This window comes from Thamnophis sirtalis, unplaced genomic scaffold (assembly GCF_051295495.1).
Source record: "Thamnophis sirtalis isolate CommonGarterSnake01/CBP01778 unplaced genomic scaffold, rThaSir2_p1.2 scaffold_15, whole genome shotgun sequence".
NCBI classification, from domain to species: domain Eukaryota; kingdom Metazoa; phylum Chordata; class Lepidosauria; order Squamata; family Natricidae; genus Thamnophis; species Thamnophis sirtalis.
Window position 1 is genome coordinate 19,936,028 of NW_028261395.1, and position 18,024 is coordinate 19,954,051.

At 46.5% G+C, this 18,024-nt stretch overlaps 1 protein-coding gene across 1 annotated transcript; it reads left to right on the forward strand.

The window, feature by feature from the left end:
- The first annotated feature begins 5,518 nt into the window (after positions 1-5,518).
- SLC16A9 (solute carrier family 16 member 9) lies at positions 5,519-17,097 on the forward strand. The gene is made up of 5 exons (XM_014052013.2): positions 5,519-7,169; positions 11,903-12,046; positions 12,666-12,761; positions 13,814-14,719; positions 16,113-17,097. Exons 1-5 carry the CDS (start codon positions 6,974-6,976, stop codon positions 16,304-16,306), a joined length of 1,536 nt encoding a protein of 511 aa, XP_013907488.2. The 5' UTR covers positions 5,519-6,973; the 3' UTR covers positions 16,307-17,097.
- Positions 17,098-18,024: the final 927 nt, after the last annotated feature.

Genomic DNA, 18,024 nt, shown 5'->3' on the forward strand with positions numbered 1-18,024 from the left:
CCAAGGCCCAATAAACAAACAGACCAGGAAAGAGGCAAATAATTGGAAAAGAGAAGGGGAGAGGGAGGGGAAGAGAGAAAGAAGATTTACAAGGCCAGAGAGGGAAGGAGGGAAACTTGATTTTAGAGTTCTGTACAAGTCAAACCATTCCAGCTCCTCTTCTGTATTCATCTTTGACACACTCTTCTACTTTATGCTTCCCTCTCCATATTCGACTCAGTTCCTTGAGCAGCTGAAGTTATCAGCCCTGGTCTCCATAAGCCCCCGATGACCACCAAATGGTAGCTGAAGAGCGGCAGAAAACTTTCTCTGTGTCCCCTCATGGCCTTTGGGATCTGGCTCATGTTATCTTTTTGCCAAACATTGTTTTCCAACAGAACTCTTGAATCGAGCAGCAGGGAAGCTGGAATAACGACCCTCTGAGTCCAACTTCACCTTAGCTGAAGGTCTCCAGGTAAGAAGAAGGGATGGAGAAGGAACCAGAGGCAGGGAAGGGCGAGGGGAGGGGAAGGATTTTGCTGCCCAGAAAGAAAATTTCTTAAGATTTTGCTGAATCTCTGGCCACATAGGAAAGACTTTGAAGGGAGGGTGGGGGCAGAGCAGTTCCTGCCAAGAATTGTCCGGGTGGGCTCGCTCCCTTCCTCAGCCCTGGGGCTGCCTGACTCCTTGAGCAACCCAAGGACAAGAGAGTCGCCCCTTACCCGGCTTTCCAGATCTCCCCGAGGGGCTCGTTTCATAGGATTCCCCCCTGACTCAAGGGGCAGCGGTTCGGGCACTGGGCTTGGCCGGCTTTTGCAAAGGGATCCTGCTGCTGCTCCAGGGCTTGCGGCCCAAAGGAGCCGCCAGGCGCGAAGGATGCGCGGCCAGGCCCGGCGCTCTCCAGCGCGCAGGCTAGAGCCCAGCTGGGGCTGCGCGCAAGGCGGGGCGGGCGGGCGAAGGATCCGGGCGGGCCCCTTCCTGGCGGCCGGCGGGCGGGCGGGCGGAGCAGCGCAGCTCGAGCCTCCGCTATGCCGCCGCCTTCCTCTCCCGAAAGCGCCTCGCCGCCCTGTCGTCGGTTCCAACCGGTTTGGACCAGCTGCCAGCCAACCGGCGGCTCCTCGGCTGCAGCCAAGCGGCAGGAAGGGAGCCCCGCGGACACTCGCCAGCCAGGCTCCCCGAGGCCGGTGGGCTGGGCCAGACAGGGCGCCTCGAGCAGGTAAAGAGAAGGGGAGAGAGAAGCCGAGGGAGGGAGGGGAGGGCAGGGGGCGAGCCAGCCTGCCTGCCTGCCTGCTACTCGCTTTCTGCCGCCGGGAGAAGCCGAGGCAGCCGAAGAGGGATGGAGAGCCGGGTGCAGCTTTTCCGCGGACTCTGAGTTGCAAAGAGACGCTGGCGGCTGCCGGGGAAGAGGGCTCGCCGTTTAACGGGCCAGAGGGAGGGAGGGAGGCGGGCGCGTTCCCGGCTTGGTACGTGCGGACCGTGGCCGCCAGGCAGGGGAGTGTGGGCTTTGTAGTCCGAGGCCTTGCCCGGAGGAGGTAAGGCTGCCTTGACAGCAGCTGCAGGGCTGCAGGGAGGCTGGCTGCTGAGTAAAGGCGCTTCAGGTGGGGGCCCTGGAGGGAGTTGATGTGTGTCTGTGTGTGTGTGTGTGAAAGCCTAAAGCTTGGTCTTGGGGGCGTCCCAACTCTGGAGAAGGCGCTTCTTCTCCCCCCTCCTAAGCTGCTTTCCTACCCGCACTGGCTGCCTCTTCGCCCATCATCCTGGGCAATGGAAGAGGCTCTCTCGGCCCCTCTCTCCCTCCGCTCCTGGCGGGTGACGGGAAGACCTTGCGGGTCTCACCTGTCCTCGGTGTACCTGCTTCACTGGCGGCCATGCGGAGAGTTCCCGCTGGAAGAAGACGCCAGATCCCACCTCTGGGTTGCTGTCCTGGAGCTCGGGCGGCATGTGACACCGGCCCCTCCTTGTGGTTTGGGGAGCCTGTTTTGTGGTTTCACACTCCAGTGTGAACACATCCACAGGGCCCGTCACGAGGGAGATTTCCCTACTGCTTCTGGCAGCCTGCGGTTCGGTGCAGAAATCGCGGAGCAAAGCGATAATCTCCCAGCAGCTTTTGGAGGACTGGGTGGAGGGGTTTATGTGTTTAAGGTGTATCCTTTCTCCTCCTCGGTTTAGGTGCTGGAATACTTTCAGTAGAAACAACCCCCTCCCCTCTAACCCCCCCAGGAGTAAACCAACAAGCAAAAGCATGAGGCCAATTAATTGGGTTTAGCATCAGGGGAGGCTGGTGAAAATCAAGAGTAAAAGTCCACCTTTCCATGGATTTGAGCATCTTTCAAGGACCCTGCCTTGAAAAGTGAGGATCCCCCCAATCCCGGTGGGTCATATCAGAGGGGGGAGGGGCAAGCAGGGTTTTATTGTGGAGGGCAAACATCCGTAGAACAAGAGATCAAAAAGTTTGAATGTCAGTTTCCAAGCTTCTTTTTTTTATTGAAAATTTTAGAAAATTTTTTTTACAAGTGTTTACCTCCCCCCCTGCCCTCCCCACATGAACCCCCCCAACCTTCCCCCCCCCACAACTTCCCAAAACCAATACAAGGTATAAATCTTTAACAAAAATGTTCTAAAATAAACTTTAAAAAAGTTAGTATCTTTCATTTGAGCTTTAACTCCTCTTTGCTAGGCTAACTCTAAACAGGTTATATCATTCCTTGTTTCTTCATCATAAACTATCTGGAATTTCTTAGTCACATATTTATTTTGAGTATAGTCAATCCATCTTCTCCACTCCAGTTTATATCTCTCATTTGAGTGGTCCTTGAGATATGCTGATATTTTAGCCATCTCTGCTAGGTTTGTTACTTTTAATGTCCATTCTTGAATAGTAGGCAAATCTTCCTTCTTCCATAGTGGCTCATAATTATACTTATATAGTTTCCCATTTGAGTTTCCAAGCATCTTAAAGACTCAAACGGGACAAAGTTTGTAAGTTTGACGTATAGGATATCTATTGCAAAAAGTGACATTCTTACAGTTACCAAAAGTTTGAAGGGGGCTATACGTATCAGGTGTAGAATGCTCTTTTTTATTATTATCTTGGCAGCAGTCTTGGGGGGGGGGGGAGAGAGAAGAAAGAGAAGAAGAAAAGGGAAAAGAAAGACAAAGTCTTAGGACACAAACATTGTACTGAAGAAATGTTGGATGAGAAGGAATTCCACTGATGCGCTGAATGAACATAAGCCTGAATGAGAGCTTGAATAGATAATTAGTCAGGTAGCATCAAGTGGGGTGGGAAATGTTTACCCAGAGGAGGGAGGGCCTGCAGTGCTCCTGTCCTGAAAACAAATTCTTTGCCTTCTCTCCACCTCTGTCTACGCACAAACAAAATGTTCCATCAGTTAAGAAAGAAGCCGTCTTGAGGACACAAGGAAGCAGAGGGCTCAGAGCCTTAAATCTGCAACATAAACATTTACAAATGGTGTTACCTAATCTGGCAACAAAACAACTGCAGGAAACAAAAAAACTTGGACAACCAAGAGCACAGCCGTTCAATCCTGAGTCACATCTACTCTCTATATGACTGGAGATGGTAGCTGTTGTGTTCATCTGCATGTGAGATGAAGTGGACTGGGGTGGGCATTTGTACCTTCACCGTCAGGAGAGAAGCTGTTTGGGCAATTCTGGGCCAAGACCTTTCAGTGGAACAACTCGAACAGAAAGTGGGCCAGAATATAGGGTGGGGAGGCTACTCCTGTACTTTACGTCCTTTCCCACCTGTGTGGAGGGAAGGAGAAAAACATTCTGACTTGGTGATGTGTCCTAGCGTGTTCCTCTCTGCTTTAGCTAATTGGAGCCAAAATAGTATTTTAGCATTTTTACTTTCTTCATGCTGAATGTCATACATCAGGGGTGTTACACCCAATTTCATTGAGGGCCACATCAGGGTTGTGTTTGACCTTAAAGGCCAGAGTGGATGTGGCCAGCTCAACATAACTCCTGTCGGGGACAGCCGGGGTGACCCAAATGCTAAGCCAGTGAAAACGGGCTCCTGAGCTCCATTTTCGCTGGCAGAGGGTTGCAGGAGGCTGTGGCAGCCGAAAACAGAGCTTGGGCGCCAGTTTTTGCTGGCAGAAGCACTGTGAGCTGGTCCTTCGCTGTTTCCAGAATGGCTCCATGGGCCAGATCTAAGTACCCCATGGGCCAGATCTGGATCCCAGGCCTTAAGTTTGACACCCCTGTCATACACGTTCAAGGAGAGCTCCTTTTCCTTCCAATTACGGTCTCAATAGCCCAGTATAATGCACAGCTGCAGTGGTGGGAGGGACATTTTCCCCCAGGGCTGAGGAGGTGTAGGAGAACAGCCTTATCAAATATGCATCACCTCTCTGGAAAGAAGCACTCAGGTAAAGCAGGTTATTGAGGTAGAGAGGATATTTTAGAAGGCCCTTGCTTGGATTGCTGAAAATCAGAGAGTTGAGTGTTTTGATGGGGACATTAATGGTTGCTGTAAGGACAGGAGTGGCGGGACGACTTCAAGATTAACTTCCTTTCAAGTTAATTTAGACAGTAATCCAAAGTCCTTCTCCAGGAGTGTACTGTATTTTTCAGACTATATGATGCACCGGAGTCTAAGACGCATCATGACATTGAACAGATAAATTTTTTAAAAAAGTTTTTGCACTCTACTGTCCTCCCAAACCCTCTGCATGCCTCATTTTTTGCAAAAAATAAAAAGGCATGCAGAAGCTTTGGGAGGCTTGTAGAGTGCTCCTGGAGGCTGGGGGGGGGGCAAAAACGGCCCTTTTTTGCTCTTTTTTGCCTTCCCCCACCCTCAGGAGCACTTTGCAAGCCTCCCAAACCCTCTGCACATCCATTTTTGCAAGGGAGGGTTTCAGGAGGCCAAAAATGCTGTATTCAGTGTATAAGACACACCCAGATTTTCACCCTCTTTTTTGAGGGAAAAGGGTGCGTTTTATACTCCAAAAATATGGTATTTCATTCGCCAAATGGGACAGTGAAGACTGGGCACCCAGCTCCCTTAAGGAGCAAGCAGCTCAGATGTCTTACACATTTCATGAATTTGATTCGTCCCCTAGAAGGTCTGTTAATTTCTAGTTATCCGCCTCATGAAGGCCAGGATCTGAGAGTGCAGAAGGGCAAGTTCTCTAGGCAACAAGACTTGGCAAAAACTGCAGGATCAGAAGGGCAAAGTCTTCTTAGATGTGACCCGCCTCAGTGCCGACGCACATCCCTGAGTCAAAACTAGCTGCAGAAATACCCAAGAGCTTCACGTCTTCTGTTTTCTAGTCGCAGCATTTCACAAAGAAAGGGATAGGACCAGTGGTGGGTTCCAGATCCTGTTGTAACTGGTACAGTGCCCACCACATGAACGCGCATAGTGCACGCATGTATCCTTACCTCTTGCGATGCCCCTGCGAGCCTCTGTGACGCTCCAGCTGCTCGGTGGAACGTCGCGCAGGGGCCGTGTGCTCTGTGCACATGCGCAGAAGCGCCAAAGAGCTCAAATACAGGTAAGGAGCTTGGGCAGGCGGGTGGGCTCTCCCGAGCAGCATACTGGAAAGGCACAGGTACGCCTGTACTGGGGCATACTGCCTGCAACCCACCATTAAATAGAACCCTCCCCTTGGGCTAAGTGGTGGACAAGGAGTAGATGGTGGCAAGCAAGATTCTTGCCCTGTTCCCAGAGATGCAGCTCCGAAGGGCCACTTTTCTCCTGCAAAAAAAAGCCTGATCTACAAAGTGGTGTTCTGTCCCAAGCCTCTACAATATATACGGATGCAGACTTGGCTGTCTGCCACAACTAAGGAGGGAGATAAGCAACCCTTTGGCTGGGAGCCCAGAAAGCTATCTCTATGAAACAAAGCTTGGACTCACGAAATTCTCCCAATCTTTCTCTACGAATGGATCAGTAAATTGTTGTTTCCTGCAAAATTCCCCTCCCATCGCCCCACCTATAAGCTCTCCGGGAGGGGCCAATCAGTAACCACCTGTTCCTATTTCCTTCTGTGACCCTTTTTCCAAAGCTGCTCCCTCCTCCTCGCAGCCCTACGCATACATACGTCAGGGACAGCCTCCCTCTGTTCTTCTTTACTGTTCCCTGACTCAGACGCCACCTGGTGGCCAACAGGCCTCTCTAGTCCCTGCTCTGACTCTGAACACCCCTCAGAGCCTTCTTCAGCCTCCAGGGCAGTCCCATAGTGTTCATTACTGTCAGACTCCACCAACAGCTTAGCCGGCCACTGATGTTCTAGATGTTCAGATCTTCACACTGGCAGCCAAGGAGGGGAGCTGTCCAGGCCCCAAAGCCATGTCTATGGTGATCATAGAAGTGTTCACTTCAGTGATACAGAGAATCCTAAAACATAACATGGTGAGTCCATATTCAGTACAAAATCTTCACATTGCTGCTATTTTATGTGGTCCGTTATGTCCATGTAACATATTTATGGAACAAAGAAGCAGGTACGGTGGTACTGTGGTACTCAAATGCGTTGAAACTCATCAAATTTGGTACTCAATGCATTATGACACAAAAATGTTGTACCAGTATTCGTCCTTTGTTTAGTACTCAATGCATTTGCTCAGCAACCTGCATGGAAGCTGCCAAGGCCAGGTGGCCCCACAGCTTCTGGATCATTGAAGAAGAGAGAGAAGAAGGCAGTTTTGTGGCATCACCTTTAGGACTGTTCCAATTGGCTGCTTGTCCAGAGGATCACAAAAACCACATACCATAGTCCAGCCAGTGACTGTGAGAGAAAACATCTGGGCTGAATGCAGCTTTTGAGAGCCGTTGGGTGTCAACCAGGAATTGCTGGCCATTTGCCTGGGCACAGGTTCCCAAGGTCTTGTGCATCACCCACCCCCTCTTCTCATCCTTGAGCTCAGCTTCCTGATGGCCTTCAGTACATGCCCAGCATTGGGTCAGCTGTCTCACCCCATTTGTTTGCCTTTCTCTCTGCAGGGCTCGTGATCCCGCTGGAAAATGGTGTTCCAGAAATCACCCGACGGTGGGTGGGGCTGGGTGATCGTCCTCAGCTCCTTCTTCACACAGTTCTTGTGCTATGGGTCACCCTTGGCGGTTGGGGTGCTCTACATGGAATGGCTGGACCTCTTTGGAGAAGGGAAAGGAAAGACAGCCTGGGTCGGATCCCTGGCCAGTGGAGTGGGGCTCCTTGCAAGTAAGTCCACTTTGCAAGAAAGAAAGGAAAAATATCTAACCCTTATGTTTATTTAGAAGACCTTGGCTTTAAAGAAATAAAACCCCACTGAAAAGAGGACTGACATTTCCTTCAGTGGGAAGATCAATTCCAGCAATGGCCTTTCATTGCCAAATGATGTATAGTAGCGGCCAAAATTGTGGAAACCTTTTGGGGAAAGTGTATTTTCTAAAACTAGCTATTCACTGGGTTTTATTGCTGGGTCACTTCTGATTAACAAGTTTCTTTAGTCAGCTCCATAGATTATCAATTGGGTTAAGGTCTGAGCTATATTCCCAGGTCATTCTAGCAATGATTATCTTGAAACTCCCCCCCCCCAAAGTGGTGTTATTAGCCATCAAACCTCAAAAATACACTTTTCCCAAAAGGTTTCCACAATTTTGGCCATTATTGTACAGCTGCAAACCAGTAACCTTTATTGCAAGGAATGTAAGAATAATCACCTAGTTGCCATCAGTCAAATCTCTTCAGATAATCTACTCAAGTCATTGCCGTTATACTCAGTACGAGAAAACATGGTGGCAATGATTTCTGTGGGAAGTTGCTTTCCATTTCAGTTTAGCAGGCAGTTAAAAGTAGGACAAATGTTGTGGTTTTCGCTTTGTGAGAGCCACGCAATATCTGAAGCACTGATGACTAACAATTTGCAGCCCCTTTCTTGCAGTTAGGATTGAAATACAAATATATATATATATTTCCATTCTAATCATAGAAACAGCTACTGTATCTTGGCAAGCCTCCAACTTTTCGTATTAGATGATGTGAGAAATAGGGAGTCTCCAGGACTGCAATATTTGCACACACAGCATCTTTAGTGTAGGGAAAATTGAAGGCCAGAATTTCACAAATTAGATAGTTCAGTTCTGTGTATTCACCACAAGAGGAATAAATTACACTAATTTCAAAAAGAGTTAAACTGGAAGTTGCCATTTGCAGAGTTAGGTTTTTATAAGTTGTTGACTCTTTAGTATGTCTGCAGTTAACCTGATTCAATTCAGTGGAAGGACAAAGAGCTATAAAATGTAAAAATATCCATCATGGCCCATAAATAAAGAATCTGTTTTTACCTCCAAAATTGTCCTCTGAAATTCTGCAGCTCTGACATTTGTAAGGGAATTGTGGAGTCCAGGGATTAATATGGGATTTTTGTTTTCTGTTTCTTTTAAATATTACTTTAATTATTGTAAACTACTTTGCCTTTTTTGTTTTATAAAAAAAATGGTAGTGATGGTGATAATAATGTATTTATTTAACCCTAGCTTAAATTCATGTGTGAGAAGCAATGAAGGAAAATGCTTTTAAAACTTTGCAATGTAAAAAATAGAGATATGCAGATGCAGATTGCAGGAGAAGAAGCAATAATTGGTTCTCTGTTTGTGATAGTAATAAGAGATTGAATAAATGATCTGGCAGAACTGCATCTATATGCAAATTTCCTTAATGCAGGGCAGGGCTGATAAGAGGTGATTTTTGACAGCGCCCATTGGAGGCAATAATAACTTCTCTAAAATAATGATTTTGACCTTGGTGGATTTTGTAAGGGTACCACAATGACTTTGCATACTTTAAAGATGTTAAAAATACAAAGGCTTTTTGGATAGCAGTGTGAGTTACAGCAAAGGAGATGTGGTCACTGGCCCTTCTCTAACTGCTTTGTGGTAAAAATAGATTTAAAAGTGGAAACACAAATGCAGGTTTGTGTAGGTTTAGCAGGCCTTGCAAAATGAAGTCCAAGCAATGAAGAATAGAAAAGCAAGAAGAACAGGTGGGGGAGAGGAAGAAGAAGAGAGTGAGGAATGGAAATACAGTAGTGGCCAAAAATTATGGAAACCTTTGGGGAAAAGTGTATTTTTGAGATTTGATGGCTAATAATACCACTTTTGGGGGGAGTTTCAAGATAATCATATTCCACTGCTGGAATGACCTGGGAATAGCCCAGACCTTAATGCAATTGAAAATCTATGGTGCCGACTAAAGAAACTTGTTAGTCAGAAGCGACCCAGCAATAAAACCCAGTTAATAGAAGCAATCATTCGATCTTGGTTTTACATTATAACAGCTGCAGAACTGAAAGACTTGGTTCGCTTCATGGGAAGACATTGTAAGGCTGTAATTCATGATAAAGGGTACCCAGCTAAGTATTAACTGACGTGATAATTTTTGTGTATCTCATTTTTTCTATGGTAATAATTTTTGTATATCTCATTTCATTTTTTTCTTTATAACTGCTATTCTAATTGCACATCCTTCATAAAAGTTATTGCATTACATTCCAGATTAAATTATCTTTCCATTGATATATAACTTTATGGTACTACTAAAAAAAAAGTGGTGTTATTAGCTAGTTTTAGAAAATACACTTTTCTCAAAAGGTTTCCACAATTTTGGCCACTACTATAGACCATTCCCCAGGAGTGACAGAGAGGAGTGTGAATCTCAAAAGAAAACCAGCCTTTGTTGCTTGTAAAATGCTGAGAGAGGAAGGAAGCTGCTTCCACTCAACAGAATAACTGAATAACAGAGTTGTAAGGGACCATAAAGATCTTCTAGTCCAACCCCCTGCTCAAGCAGGAAACCTTGCACCATTTCAGACAACTGGTGGTCCAATCTCTTCTTAAAGGCCTCCATTGTTGGAGCACACAGAGCTTCTGGAGGCAAGCCGTTCCACTGGTTCATTGTTTTCACTGCCAGGAAATTTCTCCTTAGTTCTAGGCTGCTTCTCTCCTTGATTAGTTTCTATCTGTTGCTTCTTGTTCTGCCTTCATATTCTTTGGTGAACTTGGTAGAGAAAGGCTGGAAACTGGGGATGTAAGTTTCCCAAGAGATGCTTTCCCTGGGAAGGTCATGAGGCGCCTAGAGCAAGGTTTCCCAACCTTGGCAACTTTCAGTTATAGGGACTTCAACTCCCAGTAATGAACCCCTCTGAGTCTCAGGTTTAGGACCAAGGGCAGAAGGGGTGGATGAAGGCACTCCATTTTTAGCAAGGGCAAGTTCTTCCTTGGAGCTCCCCTGGTGTTGCAGTTGTAGGGCTGCCTCTGCCTCATGGTGCATGGACATCACATCACCTTCATTCCTGGACAAATTGGCTTTGCAGGTTTGGAAAACCTGAAGACACTTGCAATGCCTGTTCCCCAAAATCAGCAGACATGGACAGCATTGCTTGAAACCCCCAGAGGATTACGGTTAGGGTTAGGGTGGTGCTCCTGCCCACCTCATTCAGTGTCCTGCCCCACCTGACTTCCCTGCTGCAAAATCCTGTAGCGGGAAATCCTAATCCGTGGTGGACAGAGCAAAACCATGAACAATTCTAGGTGTTTGCCTTGGTAAGAGCGGTGAAGCTTATCTAGCCCTCGGCTCTTGGTGCCAAGTCATGAAAAGGCACAAAAACGCAAAGGCCTACTTAGTGGCTCTCTATGTTACAGATTACCTTCAGTCTCGAGTTTGTTTAAATTAAAATGGTATGCCAGGCTGAAAACTGAAACTTCTAGTAGGCTTAAAACTGGTCACTGGTTCCCACATCTCACTTTTAGTCTACCCCTCCCTTCAGTTCTCCATTGAGTTTCCTTGAAAGTCTCACTTTACCTCCTTATTTCTGTTTCAGTCAATTCTGGCTGTTTTAACTAGAGGTGAAATTCATTTTTTTTAAACTACCGGTTCTGTGGGTGTGGCTTGGTGGCTGTGGCAGGAAAAGGATACTGCAAAATCTCCATTCCCTCCCCACTCCAGGGGGAAGGATACTGCAAAATCCCCATTCCCTCTCCATTCCTAGGGGAAGTATATTTCAAAATTCCCATTCCCTCCACACTCCAAGAGAAAGATACTATAAAATCTCCATCCCCTCCCCACTCCTGGGAGAAGGATACTGCAAAATCCCCATTCCCTCCCCTCTCTGGGGCCAACCAGAGGTGGTATTTGCCGGTTTTCTGAATTAGTCAAAATTTCTGCTACCGGTTCTCCAGAACCTGCTGAATTTCACCCCTGGTTTTAACTATTGCAAAGTGGTGGAGAAGGATAACAAGAATAGAGATACCACAAATCTATGGAGGAAGGGGAGCGGTTGGAAGGAAAGGAATTATTGCCCTTTCCCCTCCAGAAATTGCTGCAGAGTTGCAAATTAAGCATGCCCATCTCCTCATATGGTTTGGTTCAGTTTAAGAAGCCTACAGTCCTCTGAATCGAAAATCAACCTTATGGTCCTCAGTTAGACTGATCCCTGTGCAGGCACACCGGACATTGGATGGTGCACACAGGAGTTTATCTAAACACTTGATGGGGAAAAAAGATGGCTTTGTACCTGCTGATAGGCAGAGAGTGGGAGAAACCAGCTGCTGCTGCTGTATAAATCGTGCAATGAGTTTATTGGTTGAGTCCATAGATGACATTATACATACACAATCACCTGAGCATTAGCCAGGTAACTGCCTTTAGGGCAACATCCTTGCTGACCTGTGGCAAAGAGTGGAGAGGGTTTGGCATGGTGCCACTCCACCCCAACTCCAATGTGGTTCTCAGAGGCTTAGTTGGTGGGAGAAGATCCCTGGTGTAAAAATGATGAAATAAGCATTAAAATACCTTGAGCCTGTGGATTTAAGAGCGTTCAACCGATCTCTTGATCGACTCCTTTTAATCATTCAGAATAAGATTGTTCCTGTGTTTTTCTCTCCCCTCCCCCACCCCAATTGTCCCCCATGAAGGTCCCCTCTGCAGCACCTGTGTCTCCGCTTTTGGCGCACGGCCAGTCACCATCTTCAGTAGCTTTATGGTTGCAGGAGGCCTGATGATCAGCAGTTTTGCTCCCAATATCTACTTTCTCTTTTGTTCCTATGGAATTGTTGTTGGTAAGAAAATTCACAAGGTCCTCTTTGGCCCCATCAGACAGCAAGAGAATCAAACACTCAGGAGTTAAAGGCATCTTCTAGAAGGGGAACTTTCAACCTGGACCCTAATCTTCCCTTGTGGGAGGCTGATTGCCCAAGAGACTTGTGGAGGGAGCCAGAATTTGCCTGATATTGTGGGGAATGGTGCAGGTGTTTGGGGTCCCCTCCAGAATGGTTCCCTGCGTCCTTTCATTGAACATTAATCACATTAGTCAAGAGTGCTGGGGCACTAATTCAGTGGTGGGTTCTGGCTGGTATGGCCTGGTACGGCTTATACCGGTAGTAGTCGGGAGCAGCGCCCACCGTACCGGTACGGTAGCTCATTTGGTGCCCCTGCCTGCCCATGTTCCATACCTGTTTTGGAAGCAACCAGGCCAATCGCACACACACACACAGTTTGTGGTGCCTGCGCGACCTCCAATGAGCAGCTGGGTATCACAGGGGCAGTGGAGTGCGCATGCGTGCGCAGTGCATGTCAGGCGTGTGCATGAACAGACCACAAGCAGCATACCAGTAAGCAACGGTCAGAGCAACCCACCACTGCACTAATTATATGCCATAAACTTTTCTATGCCTTTAGGACTTGGATGTGGCTTATTGTACACAGCCACCGTCACAATCACATGCCAATACTTTGACAAACGTAGAGGCCTCGCCCTCGGTCTCATTTCCACAGGTAGGTTCTTTGAGCTGATGTAAATCTCTGGGTAGAATGACCTTATGCCACAGTTCGGTTGACTGGGATTATATCATCCAAATGCCAAAAGTTTGTCTGCGTTTATCATGGTTAAACATGACTTCTGATGGGTTTCAGGTTATTCCTCCACTTCCATAATTTTATCATGAAGACGTTGCTGGTCCTTTGGATGAGCTAGATTTTGATAGGATAATTTAAAGAGTAAAAACATCTACAAAACCCTCACATCCTGGACATAAATTGTTTCAAGTTCTACTCTTAAAATGACACTATAGGGCACTGCACACCAGAACAACTAGACACAAGGACAGTTTTTTCCCAAATGCCATCACTCTGCTAAACAACTAATTCCCTCAACACTGTCAAATTATTTACCAAGAATGTATTACTATTATTCTTCTCTTCCTTCCTAATATCTATCTCTTCCCACTTATGACTATAATCATGTTGCTTGTATCTTTCAATTTATATTGTTTTATTTGTTTACTGGTACGATTTGATAGCTTATTAGTAACCTTGACTATCACTAAGTGTTGTATCATATGATTCTTGATGAATGTATTTTATTCTCCTTATGTACAGTAAGAGCATATGCACCAAACACAAATTCCTTGTGTGTCCAATCACACTTGGCCAATAAAGGATTCCTATTCTATTCTAAAAAGAGAGAAAAAGAAAGAGAAAGAGAGAGAGAGGGAGGGAGGGAGGGAGAGGGAGAGGGAGAGGGAGGGAGAGGGAGAGGGAGAGGGAGAGGGAGAGGGAGAGGGAGAGGGAGAGGGAGAGGGAGAGAGAGAATATATTAATGGGCTCAACCAGGAATGGGCAATCTGGTTCAGTCCTTTCTTTCTTCCAGCCTCTGTGGAAACACCAATTTTGAAAACCAAAACTGTTGGTTTTGCTCTAGAAACCTTTTGATGTTCTTGCTCTGCTCTGCAGCTTTTTACATTATTTTTACATGATTTATTTACACTGGCAGCCAAGCCCATCAGACGGTGATCTGGATCTACTGACATGCTCTTCTCTTCTTCCAGGGTCAAGCGTTGGCCTTTTCATCTATGCTGCCTTACAGAAAGAGCTGATTGAACTCTATGGGTTGGATGGCTGCCTACTGATCACTGGCGCACTCTCTCTAAACATCCTAGCCTGTGGCAGCCTGATGAGGCCTCTGCCGGTCTCTGTCCAGAAGCCCGATCTGGAGAAGGTTCCAGATCAATACCTCATTTATAACAGAAGAGAGAAGCCCACTCACGAAGAACACATCACCATACCTGAAAAGGCCCAGAGTGAGGAGAAAGGGGAGAATCAGGTGCCGGTGAGCAACCCCCAAGCGAACGGACTCCCAGTTCACAGCCAGCTGCTTTTGGCCTCCCCGAGGGAGGCAGACAGCTACCCAAAGAAAGTTGCAGAGCAAACCTACCTGTGCAAGCAACTGGCTAAGCAGAAATGGGGCCTATATTTAAAGTACTGGGAGGACACTCTAAGTCTTTTCAAAAACAAAGTCTTTTCCGCCCTCTTCATTGCCATCTTCCTCTTTGACGTTGGCGGCTTCCCTCCTTCCTTGCTCATGGAGGATGTGGCAAGGAGCTCAAAGATAATTGAGGGGGACTGCGCCATCCCACTGATCTCCATCATCGGCATCATGACTGCTGTGGGGAAGCTAGCCCTGGGTGTCCTGGCAGATGTAGACTGGATCAATGCTTTGTATCTCTACATCCTGACGTTGATCTTGACGGCGGCGGCCCTGGTCTTAATCCCTTTCGCCCAAAGCTACAGTGCTCTGGCCACGCTTTCAGGGGTTTTAGGGTTCCTGGCGGGAAACTGGTCGATTTTCCCTTATGTCACAACCCAGATGGTGGGGATTGAGAAACTGACCCACGCCTATGGCATACTGATGTTTTTCGCTGGGCTTGGAAACAGCCTTGGACCCCCAGTTGTAGGTAAGTAGGCATTTCAGCCAGATGCCATTCCTTCTTTTCAAAAATGGCCTCCATCTACAGAACCTGCTAGTGTCAGGGTTCCAAATAGCATCCAAAATAAAATCAGAATCTGAGGCAAAGGATTCCTCAAAGTTCCATTTTATTAAAAGAGCCATGTTGGCACATCTGGGAAAACCCGAATCTGAAAGTTTCCTGGTTTTCTCCACTCAGTTGAAAGTTCGAGATCAACTGATCCCCCACACCCACAAATTCATCACATGGCCCAATCTTCCACTGCCACAAAGACAGATTCCTCTCATACAGTTCCGGCCAGGTGTAGAGACAAAGATGACCTTGAGTTTCTAAGGAGAATGTTATTATGGCTAATACCACCCAACTCCGTATAATCCCATTTCCCCACAATAGAAAGTAGACAGTAGAATGTGTGACAGGCCTGAAGTCCAAAAGAAAAGATAGCTTGCAGGTATGACAGCTAGTGGAGATGTAGCATTATTCAATTACATTGGAAAAACAGAGCGGTATATTCTCAGTATCCTTAAAAACTCGTGTCCTTGTTTGTTCTCCATACAGTAATCCTTTCCTCTGTGATACAACAGCTGGAAAGATAGCGCCATTGGTTGCAATTGTGGCTTGTCTGTTCTGACCTAGGACTCCCAAGATCATGAAGCAGACTCTTCATCCCGATAAAACCTCTTTTATTTAGTTTAAAGTGAATTCCTCTCCAGCAAAGTCCCAGCCAAGAGTCTTTCAAGAGATTTCACAACTACAGACCTTTATCTGGCTTGGAGAGTTGCCAAGCCGATATCTTACAAACGCCAAGCTGTAGCAGTAATTACTTGGCAAGAAGTCAGGAACAGATCTGAATTGAACTAGTGGTCTCCTGCAAACTCCCCTCCCCTTTCACTCCTCTTTATTCCCTATGGGAGGGGCCATTCACCATCCATCTGTGCCTTTACTCCCAAGTCAGCTGTTGTTCCTTAACTGTTCCCTTCTCCTGACAGCTCTGCGCATGCACACACTGGGAACAGGCTCCAGCTGTTCTTCTGCCCCACTGATCTCCAACTCTGAAGGCAGCTGATAACTGTCAGACGGCCCTGGCCCCCTCTCTGCCTTCGATGCAGAGCCCTCATCAGAGCCTTCCCCAGACTCCAGGACTGGCCCATCTTCCTCCCCAACCTCCTTGCTGTCTGAGTCTGCCACCAGCTCCACTGGCTGCTGGAGGGCCATAACATTGTCAGTGGCTCAGTTTCAAAGTGCTGGCACCCTTGATTGGCAGCTTCCTGAGCAATCATGCTCTGGTATGACATTTTTATGGAAGAGGAGATCTTCTTTAATGGCTGTGAGATAAGAGGGCTTGGATCTGTTTTTGGCATCTCTCTCTGTTCTCTTTCAGGTTGGTTTTATGACTGGACTGCCTCTTACGACATGGCTTTCTACTTCAGTGGCCTGTGTGTGCTCTTTGGAGGACTTCTCCTCCTGGTGGCCGTGCTTCCCTGTTGGCGTGGGACGAACCCTACCATCGGACCAAACCCCAAACACTTACTCCTCCACAGCTGCCTCCAGAGTGTACATGGCCGTATGGAATAGTTGCTGCTGTTTTTATACCGATAACTTTTAGTAATTTTTGCATCTATTTATAAAGGTTTTTATGACACTTTTGATACTTCTTTGAAACACTTGGACCTTTGAGCCAAAACACCAAGTCCTGGCTAGTGTGGCTAAGTTCCAACGACACAACGGGGCCTTCTGCTTTGCCATTGCCCATAATTAGCAAAATTCTGCTGGTGCCTAGGAATGACAGTGCCGGATTGCGACTGACGAAGAGACTTTAAAGGTGCAGTGAAGCTCAGCTGTGGAGATGGAGCTTCTCTTGATGAGCTTCCCCCTCCCTGATCAGGAGGCTGAGTGTGCAAGCCGTGGCAAGTGTGCAAAACGGTTGGCTGTAGAACCGGCATATTCAGTCTTCCGAGCGAGGTTCCTCTTCTCACTCACATTGTATTGTACTACAGTTTTGCTAAGTATTTTCTGGTGCAACAAATGTATTTTATATTCGTTTACATGTAATCCTTATACTTAATTTTGGCCAAGTTGGCGCAATGCTTCTTCCCTCTTCAGGAATCTTAATGTTTCTGGATAGGGAGAGGCTGCCTCACTCTGAGTCTCATGAAAGTGACCGAAGACCCTGTTTTCAAAAGATCCCGTGGGTTGCCAAAAGATCCTGTGATCTATGAAGTAAACAGCACGACAAGAATGTAGCATTTAATACCAATGAAGATGCTGGGTGGCAGAAAAAAGTTACTGCATCTTCCGTTTGGAGCTGTTAAAAATTATTCAGTTGAAAACTATAAAATCAAGGAATAAATACAATTTATTAAAGAAACCACCAACCACAGAACTGAAATATTGGTTTTATTTATTTTACAAATTCAAGACAAGATTTATAAAGTTGCAATGTAACAAAACTCCTAGTTAAGAACATAAAAGCTCCATTACATTAGAAGAAGAGGAAAAAAATCCATCTCTAAAGTTTCCAAAGAGTTTAACTCTTGAAATTTTCCATGACTCAGTTTAAATCTGACCAGCTTGTCCCAAAATGGTTCCTTATTTCATTTAACATTAAATAGGCTTCCTAGAGAGAAAAAATGGAAAACCAGGCAGATAAACCAATTAGCTGGTTGAGGAAGTATATACAAATCATTGTCCGGGATGACACAAGGACTCTTGTATTGGGCAGGGGGTTGGACTAGAAGACCTTCAAGGTCCCTTCCAGCTCTGGGATTCTATGGTTCTTTGTAAATAACAGGGTTACTGGCAAGAGGCGTTCAGCTATTGAATCCTCTGTAGAAATAAATGGGGCTTCCATTGTAAGTTGAATGCAGCTTACTCAGTTGCATTTATTTTGATCATACTCATCAAATTAATTCTTACTGCAAGGATAACATGGTGTATAAAAGAACATCTGTCCATATTATGAAGCCTGCAGCCCAAATTCCTCCACCGTCCATCACAGAAGCACTTTTACATGAGTCCTTGCTTGTCTCTGGCCCTTTTCCAGCTGTGCATTCATGTAAATCAAAACTATTTGAGCCCTATTAGAAAGCAACAAAAGGAACTTTCACTCCTGTTAGGTCTTTTGGCTCCTCTCCCCCTGCAGAGCAGCTAATGATCACCTCTGGTTTGTGATCATCTCTATAGGCCTTGAAATGCTGGGAACCACATTGTGGCAGCTCTTGGGGGAAGGGAAGTCTTCTCCATGGAGTACCACACCACCCAGGCAACTGGCTGGGCTTCAGACACAAAGATCA

Excerpts from the sequence above, each read along its gene's own strand:
- SLC16A9 (XM_014052013.2), top strand. The coding sequence starts at position 6,974 with ATGGTGTTCCAGAAATCACCCGACGGTGGGTGGGGCTGGGTGATCGTC. Across the intron at positions 12,762-13,813 it reads CCTCGGTCTCATTTCCACAG|GGTCAAGCGTTGGCCTTTTC; the intron begins GTAGGTTCTTTG and ends CTCTTCTTCCAG. Across the intron at positions 14,720-16,112 it reads CCTTGGACCCCCAGTTGTAG|GTTGGTTTTATGACTGGACT; the intron begins GTAAGTAGGCAT and ends GTTCTCTTTCAG.